General features: G+C 36.4%; 1 protein-coding gene across 13 annotated transcripts in view; it reads right to left on the bottom strand.

The window, feature by feature from the left end:
- Positions 1-26,932, bottom strand: part of MYO3B (myosin IIIB) — a 198,439-nt gene that overhangs the window by 98,829 nt on the left and 72,678 nt on the right. For 12 of the 13 annotated variants that reach the window (XM_027911545.1, XM_027911546.1, XM_027911541.1 and 9 more), the window contains 7 exons: positions 16,983-17,138; positions 6,152-6,248; positions 5,141-5,257; positions 4,187-4,291; positions 1,502-1,585; positions 633-835; positions 168-266 (listed from right to left, as the gene is read on the bottom strand). In XM_027911545.1, the coding sequence (XP_027767346.1) occupies positions 168-266; positions 633-835; positions 1,502-1,585; positions 4,187-4,291; positions 5,141-5,257; positions 6,152-6,248; positions 16,983-17,138 (861 nt within the window). The remainder of the gene's footprint in view (positions 1-167; positions 267-632; positions 836-1,501; positions 1,586-4,186; positions 4,292-5,140; positions 5,258-6,151; positions 6,249-16,982; positions 17,139-26,932) is intronic. The other variant, XM_027911552.1, reaches the window with a different exon arrangement.

Here is a 26,932-nt window from a genome sequence, read left to right as displayed (position 1 = left end):
AATAATGGAATGCCTCAGTGTCCATTCTCTTCTTTCCTTGGGAGGATTAAAAAAGATCCTTAAGGGATGGAGAAGGATTAAGAGAGATTTTAAGGCATCATACTGAAAGCAAGGGCTGATCAATAGCTAATTACAATGAGCAGTTAAAACAAGTGAGTGGTAGTTACCTAGGAGGTTTTTTATCAGGAAGTCTATATTCAGAAAGTTTCTTCTGATGATAAAGGCCAGCATAAATATAATAAAATATATGGAAATTTTTCTCTCCCCTGGAAAAAAACCAAAACAATCCTTTTAAAGCACCTGTGTTTATTCTTGTGGCATCTTACACAGTGTAAAAGTAGTTCTTATAATGAGCTCACTGAAGCAGGTAGTAAATCTCCCACTTGTTTTAATGGTTTAGGATCAGCAACTGTGAAACACAGAAAACCCAGTCAACACAACATTTCTCCAAAGAATGAATCGGCTCTGGCTTCCACTGCAAAAGAACCTGACCATTCTTGTTGTCATAGCACTGTACAAAGGATTACTGCTTTAGCAGAAAACAGGAAAGCATTTAAAATACGAAATTTTTGAGAATTAAATCAATCCAAACATTATATATACGTCAAAGGACAAACAATTAATATACCTACACAGCCTGCTTTATGACCCTTGATTTTTCAAGTAGATATTCAGAAATCTTTGCCCCCATTACAGCTCCTGTTGGTGTAAACATCATTTCCAGATATTTTCCAAAGCGACTTGAGTTGTCATTGATGGCAGTGCAGGCATTCCCAAATGCTTCAACCAGAGGATTCACCTGAAGAATTTTCTCACGCAAAGCACGGTTATTGGCCTTGACAGAACAGATACATATCAGAATGAGAATTAAAAGAACATAATGCTTAACCACAATCCAATTCTTGCTTCAGAAGCATAGAATCCCCTTCTCATGCTTTTAAGGACTTAGGTACTGTGTTAACCTTTCTACTTATGCAACAACAGGTCAACAAACTGATGAGAAAGTTTCCCACAGATAGGAAAATACAGATTCTGCTTTCTCTGCAATTGTTCTACCTCTGAGGTGTCATATAATTAGTTAAGAGTACCAAACTCATAAAAAAACTAAAGACATCTACTTAAGGTTAACCTTAACATGCTTGATTTTTCTATTATTTTGTGCTAATAGCATTCTTGTTACATTTAAATGTGTAAGAGCTTTTAAGATTAGAGCTGTCATCGTATAAATAAACAGTGATATATGGGATAAACACTGTACATAACTACTGTTACTAAACTCAGAATCTGGCACCTTCTCTTTAAAAAAATATTGACTGGCTTGGTGTGAGTCACACTCTTATATCTTAATTCAGTGCTCTCACACACGTGTGATTATTATGTCCCTAACTCAAGTGAGACAACTTACATGAACAGCTTTAAATATTAAAGATCAAATAAAGTAGAAACTGGGGAGGGGTTGGGAGGATTTGTTCATAGTTTTACATAATTGGCTAAGAAATACCTTTCCCAAGAAGGTCAAATGTTGGACGATCAGATGGGCACTTTCTGTCTTTCCAGCACCACTTTCCCCACTGATGATAATGCACTGAACACACAAAACAAAACATTCAGGTGCAGAGTTCACCACATGGTCAATATCAGCCATCACCACTTCCATCTGGTACTTTGTGTTTAGTACCAAAACTGCAAAATACTTAAAGGGTCAACCCCCTTCTGAAAGGAGAGATCAGCAAAGACTCCTTGCAAGAATTTGTTCCCTAGATTACTAAAATGCATCTCACGATGCCTGATAGCATTGTGCCTGTGTGAAGCAGTGACTGAATTTCTAAGGGCTAAGACACATAAATGAGGACCATGTCTACAGACATGACTAACATTTATGTGGTTCCTCTCAAAAGTTTAAAACTCAGAAAATTGCCCCAGCTCAACTGATGTGCTTCTGAGCTCACTGCATTGACTTCATATGAATTAACATGAATCATAGGGTACAGCTATTTTTAATACACCAACCAAAAGTTTGCTCCTAAAAATTATCTTAAATAATTACCTCTGTGTAGAGAGGCTATTCTGTAGGTGACCCTGACATTCAAGCCAGAACAGCAAACTAGCACCTAAACATTTCAGAAAAATATGCATCTCTTCATTGGATGATTTCGGGAGGACGTATCCACTTTCTTTTGTATAGGTCAGCAGTCCTTCACATATGGCATTTTATAGGCTTTCCAGATGGATTCCAGATTCAGAGACTAGCTAGAATGGTCTAAATCCTCTGCTGTTATGCTCTGGGGACAAGATGGAAGTAGAAGGCCAGTACACCTAAAAGGCCAGTTTACACATGAATATTGAAGCACGAACACTTCAGATTATAGAAAGTATGAATTCTAACAGCATTCGTTGTTTGCCCCTTTTTCCCCCACATATTCTACAGATCACCAGTACAAATATTAGTCTATTTAAAGTACAGTATCAACAAACATATGATTAAAATGCTAATTTTAACACTGAGCAGCTACATAGATGCACTTGTTTTTATGCAAACACCTGAAAATTATCTGCATGACACTGTGAATACACAAGATTGTTGGCTGGGAAAAGATACAAGGTCCTAAAATACTTGATGCATTGACACTTCACATAGAACTGAGCTACGTGAAAAGGTTTGAAAGATGTAACAGTTATCTGGTGGTACCTTGTGGTGCCTAACAGCAGGTACAGGGACTGACTTGACAATGTGTGCAATATGACATTTGCAGATCATTTATTTGCTTCTTGTCGGGTATTTTTGCTCTTGGAAACAGGTGACACATTGATAGATTTATGGAGTTACACTCCCTAATTTAATTGCCTTTCTGTGATTAGGGAAGTTATGTATAACAGTTTACACAGTTAAAACCCATGAGTCCTTGTAGAATTGGTTAGAACTTGTCTTTCACTTCAGGAGAAATATTAAAACCTTAAGTCAATTTTCAGCTTTCCCAGGAAAAAAACCAAGAGAAAGCTCAATTTATAAAACAGAATCAAAACATTTTCAATCTGCTACAGTGTTTATCTAATGCAGCTTTACTTGAAGAATCAACATAACACTGAACAGGTAACGGAGATAAACAAGTTCCTGTAACGCTTTGCAAGCAGCAAATAGGAAACTGATTTAGATCTAAATGAAAATTGCTTCTTAAACAGGTACAAAACATATACTATTAAAGACGTACAAAGTCTGATGAGCTGATGTCATTTTTTTCCTCAGATAACAAGTTCTTACTTGTCATTACTTACTCTATGTGAGTATTTATTTTCTTTCATGCCTCCATCAAAGAGCATATACGTTATTAAAGAAGTATCAACCATCTCTCAGGCCAGTGTACTTCCACATACTCAGTAAAGCTCCTGTTTTAATCTTTAATGTTCCTTTTATTCGTCTTCTTTTCTTGGCATTTTCTGATTGCAGCCCTTTTATTATTTTATTCTGCTTTTATGATTTTAAAAAAGCATTTTTTATGAATTATTCTGCAATGTGCAGGGCAAAATCACAAGGATTTTATAAACAAAAATAGTTATCATCCCTCAATAGACATGCACATACAGCACATCAAATTAGAAAGAGTACAAAATTATAATCTGTAACAAAATCCTCAGCATGGTATTCTATTCTCATTAAAATCATTACTAATAATAATTGGATTTGTGTCCTTGTTGTGTTTATAACAGACCCATCCATAATATATTTTACTAAAAAATGAGATAATGGTTCCTATTTTTTGTGACTTAGGGTCTTTTTGAAACACAAAATGGTTCAAACTCTCTTAATCTGCTACATCATTGAGAACCTCCTATTTTAAACAAGTGTAAATTATTCAAACAGCCAGGGCAAGATAGGCCTAGGATCAGAGTGTGCAGCAACATTCTGCAGCTGGTCTCAGCTGCCAGGACTTCATGGGTGTCCAGGAAACTATATTGGTCAGGTACTCCTATCATCCTATTTGACCTTTAAGTCTCTTTTATGTCACTGTGACCTTTTCAGAATTCTCAAACCTGACTGGATTTCTACTCTGGTTTTCCTGTTGTAGGAATAAAAGGATTAGAGAAAAAATTTCCCAAACTACGACATACCAGAACATTAGCCACAGCCATGAAGCACAGTGGCTGTATAATTAACATAGAATCTAACCCAAAATGAACAGATTCTTACCTGATCCTTGCTGAATGTAACCATGCTTTGGTAGGCAGCATCCGCAGAGGCAAATATGTGGGGGGGATTTGATGAACGCTTCACACCATGGTAAAGCTTGGAGAACTAAATTTAAAGAACGCACAGTAGTCTAAATATGCAATTTAGCTACATAATGAGAACTGAAAAGAGAACAGTGACTATATTCTCCCTGTTCAACAGAGGCAGTTGCCTATTATAGCACAGAATTCCCACTGATGCATCTGGAAGAGGAGTGGTAATTCTTGGCACTGCCCAGCTTCCAGAATACAAATTACAACACCTAGAATGCCCTCTGACATTTCCCATATAAGAAAATGAAAAGAACTGTAACACAAGGAACAGAACTTCAAACACAACCCTTCAGTAAAGGAAATACCCAATTTATACCAAACAAACTTCAAAGATAATAGTCAATCTGAACTCTGACTCCTCTACCTGCAGTCCTAATTGAAGCACCCAAGAAAACTAAGTAATTTCTAGCTCCACCTCTCTTCATATTTGTAGGGAATTAAACTGTCTCTTATCTTTACAGCATTTGTTTCACTTGTTTCTTTTAAGCCAGAGCTGATGGCACAGGACATTTAAGAGCCAGAGCAATTCTCCAAGGGCAAAAGCCTTAGGATGAGAAGGTTCACATAACCACTTCCCAGAAGAAAGCCCTGAATGCAAGACAAGAGGCACATCTGTGGTTGGGGTGATCTTCATCTGTACCATGGAATTTGTGCTATCAAGCAGAAAGGAATGAAATCAGATAAGATGAAATTTGAAAAACAAACCAGAACAACACAGATTCATAGCCATACTGTTCTGGAAGAAGAACAGGTTGAGGTTTAGTCTGTGCTCCTAGCTTCCAACATTGCTTAAGTATTTTAGCCAGCGGTGTTAATATAAAATATAAAGTGACTACTGTTCACAGCTTGGAATCTCTCTTACCTGGGGAGAATAAATGCTGAGATTCTGGAAGGGGTTCAAGGCTATCAAAATGTCTCCAACATAAGTATAAATCTGTAAGTCAGCATAGCGTTTTTGCAGCTGATGGATAATTGTATCCTGAGAAGATTACAAGAAGTTTGATAGTTATACAATATTTTTCCCCTTAGGAAGATTTTTCTAAATATACTGATAACACTGATTAAGAAATGCTTATTGTAAGTATTAGTAATTATTTTTCAAGTGCCAAAATTGCATAACCAAATATTTTCAGCCAAACTCCTGCCAATGCCATAAAACTAAGATGAATGGCAACTCCTTTTTGCAGATTAGTCCATATTTGGTTATATCAGCCTGCAAAGTAAACGTTTTGAGGAGAAAATGGATGTGCACGTTATTGCTGCACTTCATAGTACACTTCCATTTCATTTTTTTATTTGGCCATGAAACAAGGATAATAATTTTTCAAGGATTAAATTTTAAGTAGTGGTAAAAGACTGTTTTTAAAAGGACACTAGCAAAATTTAGTATTATGTCTTTTTCTTGCTGGCATGTAATTTAAGAATCATCAACACAAAAATTTACAGATACTCCGCATATAGGTGATACAGCAAAATATGAAATTGATATTGTTTTATCACTTTTTATCCAAGAGCTGTAGATAATATATTATTCTATATAAATAATCAATTTTAGGAAAAAAACCACTTAAATCTAGATCTTTATGACTAAATTTCACATTTTAGCAAACTCACAAAAATAATTTAAACTAGCATCACTCATAATGAAGTTCTTCCACAAAACAGTATTCATTGCTACTATTTTTATGTCACGATATAGAATATTAATGAAGTGATGGCAGCAGATCAGTCATGTGAGAATCCCTTTTCCAAGGTGAGACAAAAGCTTGCGAGACGAAACTATTTTCATTCTGCTAAGAGAGGCCTAAAAAGCAGAAATAGGCAAAATGTGACATACAGTTGAGAGAAATTGCTACTCAAGACAGTACAGTACCTCATCTAGAACTTCTAGATTTACCAGATCATCATCTAGAGAGTACTTGTCAGCTCCATCCACATGGTAAGGTCTTCTAGTATGTATTCGTTCATGCCTGGAAGTTTGTCAGTAGAGCACCAGTGTTATAAAAGTGTATCAAAGACAGCAAACATTAAGAGGCAATGGGAAGTCATAAGTGACTTTCTGTCATGCAGAAAACAGACACGTTCTCTGAAATGAATATTTTTGCTTACAGTATCCTTTTATAAAAGCAATACATCAGCTTGCTGTCCACTGTAGTATGTATTTTCTCGTTCACAATATAGAACCCTATCTACCAATGCTCAGCGAAGATTTATCTGTAGACTTACTACTCTTCACTCACACAGTAAAGCATAAAAATATTCTCCCCCTTTTTCCTTTCCTCCTTGGTCTAAGTTAATAAACTACCACTCTGTTTAATTAACTGTTCCCCCCACGTATTGTCATCTAAAGAAGTCACAAGAAGCAATAAATAGCATAAAATCCTACTTGTTACCTTGGTGTATGCCAAAGTGCCTCCTCAGATGACCCTAGATCTGGTCCAAACCAACATTTTTGAACCACAGCTGCCATCAGACTCTAAATTGTACGGATGTTCAGTCAGCTTGTCCCCAGAGATTTAAGCCACACAATAAGCAGCAGAGACAAACTGTCACATAACCCCTTTATAATCAGATTATACTGAAGGAATCTTTGAAAATGCTGTGTATATATTTTTAAACAACACATCATGTTGAAACGGGAACAAATCAAGAGGCTGTAACATGTCCTCCTCAGAGGGTGTGAAATATGAATGCTGTAAGCACAACTAGGCTTTTCTTTACAACAAACATAATCAAAGCATAGTAGAAGGACACCCACCGAGATACAGTCTGCATCCTGCTGAGTAACATTTAGCATTGATCCTCAATGACAGTCCTTGACAGATTGTTTCTGCATTGGTTGCCATGTAGAAAGTAGGAATCACATGATCCCACATCCCCAAACAACACTAAATATTTTATCAAGTACTAAGAGAAAGTACTGTAACTTGGCAAACACAGTTTGTCTACAATGTTCAAGGTTAATATGGAGATGTAGCAGGTCTTTTCTATAATTGTATTGTCATACAATCTTGGAATCCTCTTTCAAAAATTAACACTGAGACTTTTGAATTTGTCCTCTTTATCTACACTTCTACATTTGAAGTTAGTCAGCTTGCATTCAGTAAAGAGAATGTTTTCACATCTACGAGCTATTACATCATCAGAAGAATTATTGCATGGAAAGCTTTTAACAAAGGGGAAGGAGAAGAGTGTTAGCCATGAGTACAGCCTCACAGACAACTGTGAATCACATTTAAAGATCATAACTTTTTAATTTCTATTTTTATTTATTTTCCTTATTTCCTTTTGGCTACTCAGTAGGTTCTGGAAAACTGTTCTGTAATGGTTTATTTGAATTGTAACTAAATAAAACTGTGCAATCTCTTTTGTCAGCTAGAAAATAAAACAGTAGGAAGACAGCAGGTTTTGCTGACAGTCCCACTACATTCCCTGAGATGGTAGTTTGCTTGATATTGTACATATGAAGAAATGAAAGAAGGACACAATAACACAAATAAGAAGCTATGAAAGAAAAATTGTTACAGTGGTATTTCCCGCAGGCAGCACGGCAATAATTTTAATTTGTTCAAAGTTCTATTCAATTAAATTTTCCATTTTCTGGTCTTTGATTAGGTTGTGTTTTCTTTTTGGTTTTTTTTTTAAGAGTCACTATAAGCAAGAACATTACACTTTACTAACAAGCCAGATCCTTGAAGGAGTAGGCATGCATGTAACTAGCCTAATGTACTACTGGGTTTTTTTAACTGTTGTTTCCCTTTCAAACTGGAATTCAACCTCTTACTTTACAGAAAAATGCTGTTGTAAATAATATAAATCATTTAGAGATGGGAGCACCCCTTGGTTTACAAACAAAGCAAACAGTTGAACAGTTGCTTTCCTTCATGGAGATGTAACCAAAAAAACAACAGCTAATAAAGAGCTAATATAACTCATCTGTGAAGTTTATTCTTCCTGGAGCAAAATATCACAGCCACAATATTGAATTTCAACAAGCTGCAAGTACAATGTATCTACCAGAGGTGCAAGGAGGAGGGAGAAGAGGGCACATTCAAACCTAAGCATGTCTAATTGCAGAATGGCTTTGTAAACTAATCTGTTATCTGATTGTGTATTAAACTCCTGCTGTTTGTTCTCCTTAAGTGATAAACGAATCCATCTTTTTTATTGGAAAGGGTTCCTTTTAACACTATGTAAATAAATAAGGAAAGTAGTCTTAGTCAAACATAAGGAAAACATATATACCTTTGTGCACGTATTTTCTTGTGCTTAACTCATTTTCCTAAGTACCTGATTAGGAAGGGGATATTAGGAGCATAACATCACATTAGCTTCAAATCTCCTGCTGGCCTCATCAGTTTTCTACTGACCCTATGTCCTGCAGATGCATTGACAGAGTGGAAAAGGAAAAACACAAACAGTAACCTTTAATTATTTCCACAACTTCATATCAGAAATATAATCTGATTTTAAAATATATTTTAAAATTCTAAAAAAAGCAGAAGAAAACACTCTTAGTTAGGGAAATAACTGTCAGTATTTTTTTTCCGTAAAAAGTAGAATTATCAGCCATTTTTTCAATTTTTTCAGTACAAGCTCCAAGCAAAAGGAAAATCAAAGGTGTTATATTATTTGCCTTAAGTTTCCAGCAATGTTCTGAATCAGTTCCTGGAAGATGTAGTCTCTTTACTGTTAAAAGAACTGGCATAAAGGGCAGTCACTTAAGGTACCTAACTTTGTCACAGAATCACAGAATGGTTTGGGTGGGAAGGGATGTGAAGCACAGCATAAGGTTTGTTCCAGAAATCTAGCGATGAGTATTGGCTGTTGAAAAAGACTATCCTCCCAAGCACCTTCCCTTTCCTTTTTTCTTCAGGCAGGAATAGCTGGAACAGTTTTCTTGGATTTTGGAGGAGGAGCAAAAGGCGAGAAGCATTTCTCCCTGGGGAGAACAATTTCATGAAGATAGCAGGAAGTATTTATTTGTTCTACTTGTGGGAAAGAGATTGAGAAAAAGTAACCTCTTTGTGTATTAGACAGCAGTCACAGTAAGAGAAGTGCACTGTAAATAGGTATACACTCATATATCCCTGCTATTAAGCTCCTGATGGGAAAGAAAAAGCTAGATGGACCATACAGACTTCCAGACTGAAACATCATCTTGCTGGCAGGTCCAACTCGAGCAACAGAACAACACAGGCCAAGAATTTTTGCATTCATGGGGAAGCTGCCTCTCTGATCTCTCTCCTCTCCACCCCTAACATTCTTAGGGTCTTTGCTCTCTTGGTGTAGTTAAGCATTCATGTTTACTGTTTGGGTTTTTTTCTAGGACTCATACAGGAACAATTGTTTCTGTACTTGTCCTTTTTTATATTATTGCCAATTTTAAAATTAATTCCTGAGATTTACAAGAAAAATACTCAACACAATGAGAAAGAAAAAAAGGTAGGAAGTGCTACTGCCACACACACAGCCTGTTTCCCATGCATTGCAAAGACTGAATTTTGACCCTGTACATCAAGTTTCACCCTGGAGTAATTAGTCGAAGCAAGGTCATAATAGAGACATTGCCATAGCCTTAATTACAATATAAATGCTGCAGATACAGCAAAAATCTTTGTAAACTCCAGTGAAAACACATACAGTATAATCAGAACAAGGGTCACTTTGGGGGCCACAGTAGCTTTGTGATTTAGAAAAAAAAATAATAAAAAAGGGGAAAAGGAATTTTAAGCTCATTTGCCTAATATTCACACAGATGAAGGCTGGAAAAATTGCATTAAATTACATTGCGTACAGCATCAGAGGACTATTTCTGGTTCTGTTTCTGTTATTAACTCTGAGTCCAAAGGAAATTACTGGCTGGATGCAATCAAGTTCCTTGCAGTTAATTGCTTTCAAAACTAAATACAAGCTGGCAGAGAAGCTAGATATCTGGTTGTAAGAATTACTTCCTTGGATGAACTGCTGCTGTAATCCAGCTGGCTAGTAAGAAGAGGGACTGCCAAGACACTGTAGCCTCATCCTAATATCTGACAAGGTAGCCTGAACATACCTGGCCTTCTCAAGCTATTAAATGCTTAGATTTTTTTTTTTTTTCCCCTAGGCTTCTTCAAGTTTGATTCTTCCTGATGTACAGATTTGCATTTTATCCTTCAAAATGCAGGTTTCATAACTGTTCTCCATTACAAAAACAAACTTTTAACTTGAGACCAGCAGCAACACACTGACCCAGCATCACCCAGAGCTGTAAACTTTGAACTCTACTGTCTACCTCAACTTCTCTGAAACCATAGCCATGCAAATGCTGAAGTTTTTCATTCTTTTTAAAACTAAAACCAGAGGTCAGTAGAAGACCTTTTCTGATCCTATGAAGAAGCCTATTTACAGACAGGAACATAAAACACCCAGTTTGTAGGAAAACATTCAAGAGAAGAATGAGCCATGTCTGGAGTTGGCCTCTTCAATGCTGCTGATAATTGAGAAGCTGCCACTTTGAACCATGTAACCAAAACCTTTCAATAATTGATAAATGTTAACTTTCAAACACCAAATAATTATAGAATTTTTACAACAGGAGTATTAGTCACTTGAGGAAATACATAAGACCATGGTTTTGCTCAGCTTCTACTCCAGTGACATTTGATAGACAGGGCTTACATAATAAATGTAGGTGCCAATTGGTAATTACTAAATATTTTTGTTACTTTGAAATTAATATAACTTGTCTACTGCATTTCATGTAGCTGTCCCACATTAACGCCTTCAAAAGAGCAGCCAAATGCCACATGGGAACCCACAGTATCTAAAATTTTGAAAGATGGCTTCAAAGAAAATTACCAAGAGCAAAATTTTTAGAATGCATTGGCTGAAGACTCTTCTTCCATGTCTCCAGTTCTAAGGTTTTAATCATGTATCTGCCTCCTTGATGTTCTGCTTCTCCACCTCAGTCCAAAGGCAGCTAATAGATCTGTTACTACTTTTGAGTTTTTCCATCTCACATGCTGTTGTGACTTTTCTTTGTCAGATTTTCTCCTGCATGTTATCCTGGATAGAACAATTTGTTATTTTAAGACTGAGCATAAATAAGAAATTTCTTAATTGATGTACAATTCAAATGGGAAAAGAAAAACCCAGAACATTTAATTTCATTCCCTTTTGTTGACAGTCAGTACTTTTGAAGGCCTTCATTTAGATTAAAAATCCTGCAGTTTTCCTTTACTTCTACTCACAAGCCACAAAAACATTTTAGGTTTGGGGTTTTTTTAATGGAATAAAATGGAAAGTTTACTTTTTTGAGAAAGTCACTTTAAAGGATGTAAGATGTCTCTATGACAAGTTCCATTGTATTTTTAAGCATTATTTATGGAACTTGATAAACTTCCTAGCTGAAAAGACTTCAAAAGTTTCTAAATAAACACCAAAGAATATGCCTGCTTTTTGCAGTGCCTTTTTCCAGCGTAGACAGCACAAGGAGTCATTTAACATTTAGAATATTAGGAAACAGACTGAATCTCTTCTGACTTTTTCCTTCAGCAGGCTGGCAATCAGCCTGGGTGTTGGAATTTCTTGCACTACAAATCAAAAAGGCAACAGACCACGCGAATGAGTTCAAGAGATCAAAAGGCGTATTTGGAAAGTGAGCAGCTCTCTCATAATCTCCCTTAATGGATTATCAAACACAAACACTGTTTAACAAAAATGTAGCCGACACAAACAGAGTGAATGTTTACTGTTAAGTGAAAATTAACAATACCCATAATTTGTAACATGTCTTGGCCTACAGCCTTCCCAGAGCCTTCCTCAGAATCTATGGGCAGAAAGAATGAAAATAAAAATGGCTAGAGCTCCAGGCACCATGCATGTTTCTCTTCAGGTTACAGTGACCAAAGATACAGTACAGCTTTACAGAACAAGCAAAAGACCAAAGTTCTTGCCACAGACAAACTGCTATCTATTTTTTTGTAGGTATAATATATTGAGTAAAGCTATTAGCAGCCATTTCATAAGTGAAGGAACAGAGAAATATTAAGGGCAAGTGAAAGAACAGAGGTTACACAGCAATTCAGAGAGAGAATGAGGAACAGAACACAAACCTCTACCATAGTTTTGTGTTAATTCAGAGGGTGCCTAAACATTCTTGGCATACTGACATGCAATCACATGAATTTCTATCTTGAAGGACTTATCCCTGAAATATAGGAAGTTTATGGTTGATGTGACTTGTGTACCCTTTTTACTTAGAGGATACAGCATTAGTCACACTCAGACACACTGAGTCTATCAATACTCTGTTATTATTACCATAACAAAAAATATTTTTATAGTTTTGCTTATTATTCCTGAGCAGTGTTTCCATGTTCTGTTGTCCACACTTTATTATAACTTAGATTCCTTACTTATTCCCCGTTCTCCGGTTTAATGATACATGAGGTACAAGTCGTTAGGAATGAAAGACACTTCTTGTTCTCACAATGTTATCATGCATTAGAACACTATTGGAACAACCATCTCCCAGTCCTTCTGTGAATACAGAATTGGTAAATTAAAGAAAAAAAAAAACAAACAGAAAAAAATAGGAAAAAATGAGTGACAGCAACCTCTCTGATTTTAAGAAATGCTTCCTGCCTAGCAACAGTTATAAACTGATGGGAATAATTAAGAGATCCTGTGACTCCCAAGATGAACTAGAAATCAGTATCCATCTGTTAAAAAGTAACGATGTATTTAACTTCAGAATAGATGGGGAAGAAAAGCTCATCATAGCTGGAATATGTGAAGCACTGTTCTGATGTACTAACCTCTATCTTTCAAGGATTGAAGAACTTTTACAAAAATAGAACTAGGGGACTATTTAACAGCGAATAAGTTTCTTAGAATTAACTTCATATAATTGCTTCTATGTCAAAGTTGTTAATGAAACTTGTATTGTTGCTAATTAGCAATTATGCCCTGGTACTATTAGGAAACACACATAGTTAACTGATAGTGTATAAAAGGGATATGGATAAGAAAGATAATACCTGGAGCTCATCCTTACACAGCTGAGACATTGGACTTCCTCACTAAGTTTTTCCCCATGAGAGTATAAAAAACAGTCACTGCAGGAGTGAAACGGTAATGCTGAAACAGCAAAACTCAAGGATTTCAGTCTAAAAAGATGCCAAAAGATGAAAAAAAGGATCTTCTTTCTCATTACAAGTGTGGAAAAAGAGGTATTCTAGCTGGGTTTTGTGAAACTGAAAACACTTACCTGCATAAGGATAGAAGATATCTGCATCTCACTGAGGTAAATAATTTAGAGAAAAATAGAGCTGGTGGAAAAGTTTCAAAGAGTATCTTTTCCAGAAAAAAAAGTAGGAAGAATTGTTAATGCCATTTTTAACTTTAAAAATAGTCTTTTACTAGCATAAACATTTTATTTTTCATTATTAACCTAAAGGAAATTACAGAATATAAAACTCCCTAGTAAGCTGCCTCATGGAAAAGAGACAACATATGTTTGTCAGCAACAAACAGATGATAGCAACAAATGTTTGTGTTAGTAGACTCCCTTGAGCTCAAGGCCAATAAAGTGCCCCTTCAGTTCAGAGGCCTGAAGAAATGTGCTGAAGTTAAGCCTAGCTATACTGCACACAAAGAAGTCTACAAAAGAAGAATGAAAGAAACTAAAACAAGGAGATGTTTCAGTCTGTGACTCTAGAGATCAACCCAGATGATCCTGCCAAAAGGGGACAGCTTGCTTCTTTCTACCACTTTCCCCGTTATTCCTGTCCATGTGAAGCAGTCCCTCCTTCACTTCAGCTGTATCACCTGAGGCACCTCTCTGCAATCACTAAGAGAGTAGAAAATTATTTGTGTGTTTCTGCTGGCTTAGTTATTTTCTATTACTGTAGAAGTTCTAGCTCAGGAGGTTTCTGACAATCACTGGAGCTGCAATAAAAACAGCATCATGAGCTTGTTCCTGGGAGCTGTGGGAAAATGAAAGAAGCCAGTTCTCTCCTTCTCATTAGCAGTGCACTGCTAGGTCAGCTCTCCATATCTCTCCATCATATGCTCTAAATCATTAGTACTGACTTTCTAGTCTGCAGGCTTGCTCTTCGGCACAATGACCTTAAGTGATGCACCAAAACAGGCAAAGCTGGCATGACTGCATTGGAAAGGGAACCCTACTACAAACCCCACAGGTGCTGTCAGTACAGAATCAAAAGATGCAAAGCCAAAACACTGATTCTGTAAGACTTTCATATAAGACAAAACACAGATACCTCCTGATCAGTTGTCATCACCAGTAACTCCCTGGCTTCCCTCAAAGAAGTGCTGTTAACACAAGTATCCTGTCGATTTTCCCATTTCTGGAATGTTTCAACCTGTGCTCTGAGAACATTTTCTCTTATATATCTTTTAAATGATTGATCTGTAGTGTTGCTGTACTCCTAAAAAAGGGTGTCTCTCCTTCTTTATGTCTGAACACCAGGAAACTAATGTACATTTCATTGTACCTGTCATGGGTGCATCAATAAACAGAAAAAACATGCACATATATTCAATGGTATAATAGAAAGGTTTTACTTAACATGGGTTTGAATTGGCCTATTTACTTTGAAGTGATGACTATACATTCAGATGACTTCTACAGATCACTACAAATGAATGCCAGTCAATTTTTTACAGTACCATCTGGTCATATGTTCTTCTGCATGTCATATTCTGTATTGAAAATTATATTATAAATGCATTACAGAGGTTTTAAAGGCTTTTAATTGGTAACAATTTTCCTAGGGGGGTACAATATCCCTATTACAGAGCCAAGCTTTTTCACTATTATGAGGCTATGTCTATCCTCTGGGGAAAATTATAATTAGATGCTCTTGGTGGTTGGTTCTTTTGTAATAATCTTATGTTTGTTGTCCAGTATTAACTGCCTGGCCCACAGACTTGATATTTTGCAGGAATATGCTTTTGCTATCCCACTGAAGTTTGTATAAATTTGATCAAGTTTCAAATCTTCAGAAAATAATTCTGAACAACAAGCTGCTGATTTCAATGGTAAATGATCACTAAATTTTTGTCCTCACAGAGCATGCTCTCAGCCATGATCACAGAGGGCAGGCGCTTCACTGAACAAGTAAGGATACCGCAGTAGTATAATGCTAAAATAACCAGAAAGATTTTTGTTTGCAAACAAAATATTTAAGTAGGGTTAGGTGCTGACAGGATGGACAAGGAGCTAAACTTCCTTACGTGATTCATACTGAGGGTGCTGGAAAGCAAAACTCTTCCTACATTCCAGTCATGCATAAGGTGCAGGGACTTGTCTCAGTTAATGGAAAGGCTTCAGAAAAGAAATGTCTTGACTCTTTGTCACTCCACATTATGGAGCTCGATCCTAGAAGAATGTACTGGAATACCACGACAAATCCAATTCAGATCTCCTCTTAGCACAAGAATCATTTCACTCTGTCTCTATCTGCAATTTGGTCAACAGCTGGAAAAATTCCCATACCTTTTGGGCCAGCCACAGCATAGCTGTGGGCAGCATGATCTGTGAGCTGCTACAGAGGGGAGCTGTGCTTAGGAGGTTAGATAAAGCAGAAACTTCTACTGTAACACTGGCACAGCTCCCTCACCCACAGTGAGCAGTTCCTGGTATGTTTTTCCAGAAAACAAACAAAGAAAAACCACTAAAAACAAACACCCCCACAAAACCAAACAAACCAACCACCAAAAACCCCACCCACAGAAGTCAAAATCACCTTGAAACTGTACTTACAGCTATTCCTTTATCTTAACTTCTACATTTTTGTTTGGGCTTTTAGCATTTAAGCGACAGTCTTACAGCATGTAAGTATATACATGTTTATGACATTTAATTTTCTTCATCAACATTAGTAGGTGTTCATTTATAAAAATGGGCCACAGCACATCTAACTCTAGACAAATGTCATATTACAGAATGATTGCTGAGCTTGGGACAGTGTGTTCATTTGCATTTCATTCTTCTGAAATAGTGAAATTCTGCCACCCTCTGGACAACAACTAAACCAAGACATATTTACAATCAGCCTCAAAAGTAAAAGATCCCACTGCCGCTGATAAACATGTATTGCTTTCTAAGCACATTTAAAAATAAATAACTAGGTTGAATGAAAAATAGCAGTTATTATTAAACTACAGACAAAGCAATTACTTTAAGTACTGAACAGCCTTCTTACTAATAGCATCTAATCAAACAGCAATCTTTAAAGTCTTCTGTTCTTAACCTTTTCTAGTAGTCACTTGAATATAGTTGTATTTTTAAAGATCTGTTACCAAAAGTACAATAGTACAATATAATTTTTCATGCCGATACATACTTCCACAAAACAGAACGTTATGGAATTATTAGCATCTCTCTGAGCCAAAAGAGAACACTTCTAGAGTAGAGTTCAGTGGGAGTAAGAAGGCAAAGGAGTAGGTCGCATTATGGCTGATCAAGCTAGCTTTAAGAAGTATCAAAGGGAAACACATCTTTTGCATTTACATGGCAAGCAGCACTTGCTGCTAATAATACTGCTAGTCAATGCATTAATATGATCATTTGGAACAGTAAATGTCTGTGCATTGGAAGCTTCAATTTGTGCTTCCAGGTTGAGTGTGGGGAAGGAGGGCTGTTGTACATGCAGCACATGTTGGTACAGACAGTACCTTGTACAGTACAGTACCTTGTTTTGGCTGTGGAGCCCAGCTGCTGTTGTTCTTGGATGAGCTCAGCCAGCTGTTTTCGCAGAGACATGTCTTTACCATGTACTTGCTTAATAAAAGGGTGCTCCAAAAGATGGGTAACTGAAGGACGCTTTTCAAAATCTTTGATTAGACACCTGTGACAGAGAAACAGGAGTCTCAGGCAATGATGTTATTTCATTACGGCATGATTTGGGTCAGCTTACTGTGGGGCTGTTACTGGACAGTAGTTTCTTTATCCACAAACCTGAGTTCTTCAATATGTAAAAAGTCTCTTCCTCTACATTGCAATAAATCTGGCATAAAATACTTAGCTAAGTGAATTCACCCTACAAGTATACTAGCATAAAGGTTATGAATTTGAGCTTATTTAATATCTTTTTAACTGTTACTAGGTTACTATGAAAAAAATGGCATCTTATCTTGTAAGTGCCGTACACTTAATATATATAAAACTTAATCTAAGACGAATAGACAATACTTTATTTGCTTTAATTTTCTCTCTGTTCTCCAGTGACAGTTTGACTATGAATTGTAGGATACAGCCTATTAAAAACCACGACTGAAACCTGTGATACACCAGTAATCAGAACAATTTAATATAGAGCCTTGGTTTTGAAATGAATTATACAGGTAGATATTCTATATTGCAATGACAAGTGTTACCATAATTATACAAAATTCAGCAAGCCTGCATGATTCTGTATGGAAAAGAAAGGAATCAGTCAGAATTAAACGCTGGCCAGAGTACCAAAGTGTTGTCTGTGATGGAAACAGGTGAACCAGTACTGAGTACAGAAATACATCCTGCTAAATTAGCATAAAGTATCATGCTAATTTATATAACCAAGAGTTAAAGTTGAAGAAGCCATCACTCAGGGTGAATTATTTTCTGTATAATAAAGATGAAATAATATCATTCAATTAGAAAAATGGTCTAACAGGATTAGACTGCTTTAAAGTATCCTCTAATTATTAATATTAAAGTATCCTGTTCATCTTGCTCAAACAATAATACTAACATTATTTGAGAATGTGAAAAAGAAATGCTGCAATTCAAAAAATATCTTCCTTCTAGTACCTATCAGCAAATTAGAGCTCAAAATTAATTTATTTGATGAGATGTATTCGTATTACATACTTCACAATTACTTCTCATATTTGCTGGTATTAAGTGATATACCTAAAGTATTTCCTTTGCAGACTCAAATATCACAAATAAAGACTATCACTTTAGCAAACACTTCAATGAAATGAATACCTTTTAGAATTTATATTCTAGTAATATCAATAACAATGTGCAAAATTAAAACGACATTAAAAATACAAATTAATTGATTTAAAATATTACCAAACACATTAGCAAATTATGAAAGTTTAGCCTCACCTCAAAGACTTTACTGAAGCCTAAATTCTGGTCTTAAAATAATCCTGAAATATCTTTGAACACAACTTTAAGAATTTAGCTTCCTGAAAACCACTTTGCCCATCTCTTCCTGGTACACCTAGTCCAGAAAAACAAGCCTGTAAAATGTGTTACCAATTTTGGAATTATTTTGGTGAATTTTGCTATAGGCTAGAACTGTAGCCTGCTGATAGAAACACTGGAGTAACACAACCTGGTTTATCTCCATCCCTCTGACTGCAAGGCTATAAATACCAGTCCTTCCCCTCCATGAAAAGATCCATCAATAGCCTTGAAGAGGTTCTGACAATCCCCCCTACTTCTTTTAAAAGCCTCAGATTACAAAAAAGTCAATACAACCACACAGACAATATGGTCCATGCCAATCCTGTTTAAATTCATGTTTCCCGAGAAAAAGGAAAAAAGCATTTGAAAAGAAAGACCACATTAATCAGGAAGGCAGGGGAAAAGAGAACAAAACAACAAAATGTATGCACTATGCAAAATCACAGACCGCTGGCAAGTATCCAAAGTTGAGATTTCAGTCTGAAAAGCTCATGCACTCATGATTTTTATTGTTCTGTCAATAATTACAAATTTACTGTATTTATGTTATATTGTTAATATATAAACTGTCTTTTGAATTTGATTACATAAGGAATTTTTCAGTACTGTAACTAAATCCAAGTGAACCTATGTCACAGAATCATAGAATAATTTGTGTTGGAAGGGACTTTTCAAGGACACCTTGTCCAATCCTCTGCAATGCCCAGGGACATCTTCAACTACATCAAGTTGTCCAGAAGTCTGTTCAACCTGACCTTGAATGTTTCCAGGGATGGGGCATCTACCACCTCTCTGGGCAACCCGTTCAAGTGTTGCACCATCTTCAATGGAAAAACCATCTTCCAGGTATCTAGTCTGAATTGACTCTCTTTTAGTTCAAAATCATTACCCTTTGTCCTATTGCAAAAGGCAATTGCTTTCCAGATAATAACATTAGAGTTTAAATGGATTCTCTTCAATAAATCACACAGTTCCAGACAGCATATCTTGTGTTTATCAAAAGTGTGAAGAACATACAGACCTTTGACCTGGTGGCATGTAGTTATGAATATGAATTATACTCTGAGCTCTGGAACAATGCACCTCTAGACACACTCTATTTTTCTATATAGATGATCCCTAGGTGAAACATCCAAATGTCCAGGATACTGCATTCATTAAGGAAGCCCAACAAGAAGAGACAGAAGAAAAACATTTTGGAGAAAAAATTCTTAGCTTCTCTATTACATACCTGAATTGTGAGCTGTTTAGGTCTGGCAGATGTTGTAATGAGCATAGGTAAGTCCTGTTGGGGAGGTGATCTTGAAGACTACTTTAGGATTACCTTTGCTTTTGTTGCATAGTCCTGCATTGCCCAATGACTAGTCACTTTGTGTGCATGCTACTCTTCGCCTTTGATGTTTGTCTATTCACCTATTGATGTTTATCTATTGTTTCATCTATATGCAGCCTTCGTTCTCTGGTAGTAGGATATTTCTGCCATCTGTGGTCACTCAGGATTTCACTTGACATGCAACTAAAAGTTTGTTAAATGACAGGATGACCAAAGTAATGACACAAGACATATCAACATGATTCTGTGATCAAACTCTGTTCCAAGCTCAGACAGAGCAAGCCTACTATTGCGCCAAGTTTGTGCCTGCATTGGAAGAACAGAGCCCTTTCAGATGGGTAGTGAGGTGACACAACAAGTGAGAGCTCATAACTTACAGCCGTGCAAGAGTGAGGGAGAGCTGCTTACATTCACGTCTGTAACTTTGCGTGCAAGTATTTCTGCTTCATTTCAGAGGAGAGACTGACAGGAGAATGTACAGTTCCACTGAGGTTGGTTTAATCCATCAAGTTAAACAGCAAGTTCCCAGCACTTTAGGAGCACAGCAGCAGAAAGACCAAGCAGGCCATGGGGAATTCAAGTGTGTATGGCACATACACTCTCCTTTAGCTCTAAAACAGCAGAGATGTTGACACAGTGACTTCTAGAAATTACTCCTTACCATGTTTCAAACTGTGGTAACCAGTTTGCAGCTTAGTCACAGAAGGTACTGTGGGCTCAGTGTGTACTCAAATACTCAGTGCCCATTTGATGTATCACCAGGCCTGCTGTAATGGATACAGGACGGAGAGCTGTTATGTGACACTGAAAAGATTGTCCTTATGTTTATCCTCTTGGTGTATATTCCTTTATCCTAATTCCTCTCTATGTAGACAAGACCCATTAATATTCTGAGGTTACAAGCTCTGCTTCTACACACTGTTATTTCAACTGTGTTGCTGTACCTCCTGCTGCTGCAGTTCTTATTCAACATCACCTGTAAAATAAGGGTCCTTGGGCCACTACCTATGTGCTAATGAAGAATGACACATCATACTGCCAGTGTCACTGCAAGTGTTCACAAAGGTACCATCTCCTTCACTGGAAGCAGAATTGACACTGTAACGCTCTTTAGGAAAAAAACATAGAATATCAGCTCTTACAATGCTAAAGCCTGCACAAACGTGAGCATTATCACAGAGCTTTTTACTGACTTGCACCCTGACTTAGAACTATAATGTGTGGAAAAGTTAATCATATGGGTGTCTGAGTTCAAAGTTGCCAGTAAATTCAGTCAGGAAATATACGTAACAAACAGGCCAGAAGAGAGAAATCAAGAAGTAATACACAAAAATTCAGTGATATCAACATTTGAAAGGGTACAGGAACAAAACAGCTTTTACAATTTCACTTATCAGAAAATAATCTGCAATCAGTGCTTGTGCTGTGCATGTAAAAAACATTAAGAAGCCCTATCACTGAAAGATTTGCTTCAGAGGACAGGAGAAAACTAAAACATCTTCAGCTCTTCAGATGCTCATCTGAGCATTCATTTAAGACCAATTTGGACAGTTAGCTTAGGCACTGTTAAACATCAACCATGCTGCAATTACTCATAAAGCCAGTAAATGTGCTGCACCTGCAAATTCAGCCAATTTGTTTGACCCATAGAAATTTAAAAAAAAAAAAAAAAAAAAAAAAAAAAAAAAAAAAAAAAAAAAGTAGTGCATTAGTTTGAACTGAGCAAATTGACGAGGAAATCTACTACAAGATGGGTTTCAAATAAAGTATGACGAAAATATTTCTGGTCTGCTATTTTTTGAATCAAAAATAACAGGAAGGCTAAGTACAGATTGAAAAGGAAACAAATATTGTACATGTTTGCCTTGATGAAAGTCAATCCATTACCTAATTTGAAATTCTAGTATCTTTCATCATGCTTTCTTAGCTGAAAATTAATTCTCAGAATTCATTAGTGTCACTACATTAAACATAGGTTGCAGCCATTTGCTGCAATCTCACAGCCAGGCTCCTAAGCACCATTTCCATTCTGCCACAATTACAAGCAAAGATGAAGCATTTATTAGCAGAGGATAAGAGCAGACTCCCATACACAGGCCTATCTGAGACAGCCTCTAAAAATTCACTGGCTGCTTGCACTCGGATGATAACATTGATGGAATGGCTGGGTCCAAACAATGTAAACTGCCATTTCGCAAGTAGCGAATCAGATGACTGAAAAGGAGAGATATTTAACAGCCTTCATGAGCTAATATTTACTAATGAATAAGCAGAAAGAAACAGATTTCACAAGAACTGCAATGGTGGTCTAAGTCTCCTGTGTGTTCAGAAATAGAAAACAATTACTAATGTCATTCACTATTGCAGCCAAACCTAAATAGAGCAGCAGCAGTTATTTCTTTCAGAAATTCATCAGATTATGGTCTATTTGACCAAAAGTACTTTCTTTAAAAAGAAAGAAATCAAGCAGCTCCAACTCTCATAGCTTAGTCACATTATGATTTATCTCCAGTATTTTTTTTTCTTCAATTATTACATTTTGTAAATGCTACATTTTCTGATGATTTCTTATCTGCTAGCAAGGGACTGCTGGAACTCATTTTGTCTCATAAACTAAACTTCCAACCAGACATCTAGTAACTGTTTAACATCTGTGTTAACAGAAGATGCACAGGTTAATATTTGGAAGAAATGATGACTCTCTATTATAGCTGGGGAATCCACACAACAACCTCTGGGTAACAGAGATATAAAGTCTCTGATCTGTTCAACAGATGGTTAGATAAAGTCCTCATTGTCACTCCTCTGGTCCCTATCTCTCTGCCACTACCTGGGTCTTCAGGGTGCTTTCCCCATCACCTTCTCCATGCACAGCTCTAGGCCACTCTGCCCTGCCCTCCAAATACTTCACCTGCTTGCACAAGTACCTGCTGTAAGGAATCTTTCCAGGACTCTCCTATTAAATGAGCTTTCCAGGGTCATGAACAGGACTTCAGGCCATCCTGAAGTGCTAAGATCCTCTTCTCCTAATCCCAGAAAACACAGTTACCAGAATGCCCCCGAAGATAGAGATGGCTCATCTGGGGATCTAGAATGGAGATTTCCCAGAGGAAGCGAAGAAGGAGTAAGGTCATATACTTTTTGTATCTCTCCCTAGCAGGGAGAAGGAGGTCTCTGGGTTCTGAGACACACCCCCCTCACCTCCCCACATGCCTGGTTACTTCCATCCCAAGGTTGATTTGTGATGAAAGATTAATCAAGAGAAATGAAGAGCATGACCCCAACCGGGTTGAGCACCCTGTTTTGAGAAATGGAAGGACAGACACTGACAAGCAACGTCATCTAGGCCAAGTACATTAGGTCAGAAACTTTCCTGCCAAGGAAGGTTTTTTTAGCTGGTTAAAATGCTCTGTTCCAATCTGTTACTCTGAGTGTTCCTCCTCCCTCTGTACCCCATGTAGCTGTGACAGACAATGGTCAGTTACACGCAGCAGAGAGGTGGAGAAGAAAAAATATTTCATGAATTACATTTGTAATAATGATGCAGGGATGTGCCTGCTTCTCTGACACTTCCTTGCTTTCCAGTTCCAGGCCTGCCCAACCCCCACTGCTGCAGGTCACTCATTTGCAAAAATAAACTAAAAAACTGTGACAGCTTTGCCAACAGCATTTCTGTTTTCAGTCCTAATTCAACAGGACACACAGGATACAAATAATCTTATCTTCAGGACCACTTATAGCTGCTGCTTTGCAAAAATCAAACCCTGGGCACTAAGGGTATATATGTAGGTTAAATAGGTCTCCTGTCTTGAACAGCATCCCATGATAAATAATAAGGATTTTACTGTTCGTTCTGCTACAATCAGATATCAGGATGAAAGACCGACTTTATGACAAAGAACTCAATAATCACATGCGCAGTATAAACTCTGATGGTCAGAACACACAACGTTATTGATCTGCCTTCTGGTGGCAAATGCTGTAAATTACTAATCCTCCCTAACAATGAAACAAATACTCAAACACTGAAATGCCACCAGCACCTTTTTTCTTAATGAATCTTTCAGTTTAATATTCAACATCAAGCACCATACAGTATAATTTACAGCACACATCTGAAACTGTAAAATTAGGTGCATTAAATAGCTTTACCTCTTCTAAATCTTCAAAAATTACAGCAGGTTTCCCACCTTGACACTAGAGTGTGCAGCTGATTTGAGGCAGATTTTTACTACAACTGCTCATAGAAAGTAGAAGATAACTGTATTCATTATATATGTCCATTCCTCTGTATAAAGACATATGTTTCATTCATTATTCGAAAGTGGTGGAGATCTTTTGTGAGGTACTAGAATTTAGCATTTCAAGTCCATCTGTAGACAGATTCTGAGAGGCTACATCAACGAACGAAATGTGAAAACTTAAAGCTTTGGTGGTAACCTTACACATCACAGTCTGTATCTTTCTGACATTTGCAAACCTTTTTGTCCTCTCAGACACTGTGAAATTAATAAGTTATGTCAAATGTGTATCATGTTCTCAGTGACAGAAACAGTAAAATGTTCTTTATGTAATACAAACAAAATGTCACTAAACAATTGCTTAGATTGGGAAAAAATGTTGTCTGCATTCAGAGAAGTTAAATCTAAATGGACCATTTAAAACCTATATAATCTAGTTGACTTACTAATTGAATAAATCTGAATGTCGACCCACCAATATGGAATTCAGCTTGTGAAGCCATGCTTAAACTGAATACAAAAAAATTAGTTTATCAAGATGAAAATTTTCTATTTGTATTGTATTTGCAATGTCATTGCTAAAAGTTACATTTTGATAATAAATGTGACCATAAATCCTTAACTTCACACTTTGACTTTATTACTTCCTGAATTTCTTAATTCTTTAATTCCCTCCAGCTCAAGAATGACTAATTAATTCAAAGAGCCATAATAGCTAATCATTGATTAAATAAATTTAAAAGGAGAATGTCTGTCTCTGGAGATACCACTGCTCATTTTAATTAAAATTACCATTTTGTGATGTAATGTAAATAAAAGTTATTGTATTCTTCTGCTCCAAGAACACATTAACTCTTCTATTTACCCCTAGGGATCAGTCAAGTTTCAAAGCGCCAAGAAAATTACTTGCAGCACGTAAGATAATTTTGTGAATAGTAATTTTTATTCATTTCAATGTATTATTTTATGAAGCAATTCTGAAGCACTGTATGTCTCAAATGGTTGTGGCCACAAATTGTTAACCTATGAAAGCAATGTCATCTATGCTGCAGCCATTAAAAAAAGTCTTCATAAACATTCATGAGAAATGCCTAGAGTGAACTCTTCAAAACAGATATTTTAAATCAGCACAAAAATAAACATATGTAAAAGTGTATTATTTTTAGATACCAATCCTCCAACAACTGCTGTGGTTGTTTATGTGGTCTTATAGAAATAGTAAATCCTATTAATATGTAGATAAAATAAACAGATAATTACTCATCTCTCACATTATGAGTGGAGTGTCAAGTTTTTCATGCACAATCACAGTAATAAAGATAAATACATGTACACAGAACTTTACTAATATTTTAGAAGTATGTATGGGCTGCATGTATCTTAGTAGACACCAAACATAAAATTAGGTCACTGCCAGAAATGGCAGTTGAAACTGTGTCTTGTCTGTATTTTTTTAAAACAAAATATCCAACTCAGATTCACTATCTTCACAATTGTAAAAATCCTTATGAGAACAACACATTGTAGTCATCTGAAGTCAAGGTCAACAATGCTGGGAATAGAAACATAGATTCACCAAGCTAAGAACTATTTTGACACTCTCTCCATTCACAGTTTGTAACTACCGCATCTGACTAAAATGCTACTGTAAAATCACTATCTCTTGGGGCAGTAGTATTGTAGTTAAAAATACAGACTTCATTTCTGAAAAATATATGATCACTATTTTAACAGCTTAAAGAGTTACCAACAACAGTATGTTGAAACTTCCAACTCAGGCATACTGTAAATCACTGTGAGAGAACACTTATAACAAAAATGCCTCTTGAGACAAAGGCATTTACAGGGAAGAGAATGTGGGATGAAAAAAGCTACAGTGACCAGGTTTGGCAATCTTGGCATAAATAAAATTACTGTGTAAACAGAACTGAAATCAAAAGTATGCTTAGCCAAAGCTGTATCCTCAGTTTTTGTCAGTAACCAGGTCTGGCCCACAACTTGAACTAGATAAGCTTGTTATGCAAATGATGTTAGAGTCAGGAAGGAGGTAGATAATGAAATTATTCAAAGCTAACCACTCATCACAAGGGTGACAGAAGCATCAGGCAAGGTCCTAACATATGGATAAAAGGCAGTATGGAATTTATACAATCACCGCTTTTAATTTATCACGGCTAGGCTGTCACAAGGTGGGCATCAACAAATGCATAACTGATGCATATAAATGAGCCAATTATCAGTAATGGCTAAAAGGTTTGCAGTTGTATGATCCAATGTTTCATTATTTAAATTTTTCTAGAAAATCCACTAATGTAAATCCAAGCCACCATAAAAACATCTTGTAACCTCTATCAACAACTTTACAAACACGTGCCCAAGAATCAAACAATGTCACAGAGAATTCCACTTCAGGATTCTCTTAATGGGAGCTATATTTATTACAATGGTTGTATTTCTCCATATTAAGAGACTGTATTTGAGCATATTTCCTTACTTCATTGTGCACATTACTGTAAAAAGGAAAAGCAAGAGCTGAGAACCTGCAAAAGTTGCTGGTGAGGAAGTAATAAAGCAAAAGTAAATAATAATCCCTGTGATTAAAAATATACAATTTGAAGGTGTCAAAACTCCACTAGATTAAAAACAAGTTTAGCCATAAAGTATTAATATCTGACTTGTTTTATGAACAGCACATGCTGAAATGAACAAATAATATGTTAAACTGAGTTTTTGTATTGTTTATAAAATCAGTGGTGACTTCTAAAAGGGAAGATGCCAAGAAAGAAAAACTTACATAACAATGCTGAAGGTTAATACACAACATTTCTGAAACAGAAACATGATCTTATTACCAGGTGCAGTGACTTTACAAGTGGAATATAACCC

The sequence above is a fragment of the Empidonax traillii genome, unplaced genomic scaffold (assembly GCF_003031625.1).
Source record: "Empidonax traillii isolate 1590-97213 ecotype Southwest subspecies unplaced genomic scaffold, ASM303162v1 scaffold33:size3420811, whole genome shotgun sequence".
Classification (NCBI taxonomy): Eukaryota; Metazoa; Chordata; class Aves; order Passeriformes; family Tyrannidae; genus Empidonax; species Empidonax traillii.
Note: the sequence above shows the minus strand (reverse complement) of the source record. Positions and strands in the feature narration are given on the sequence as shown.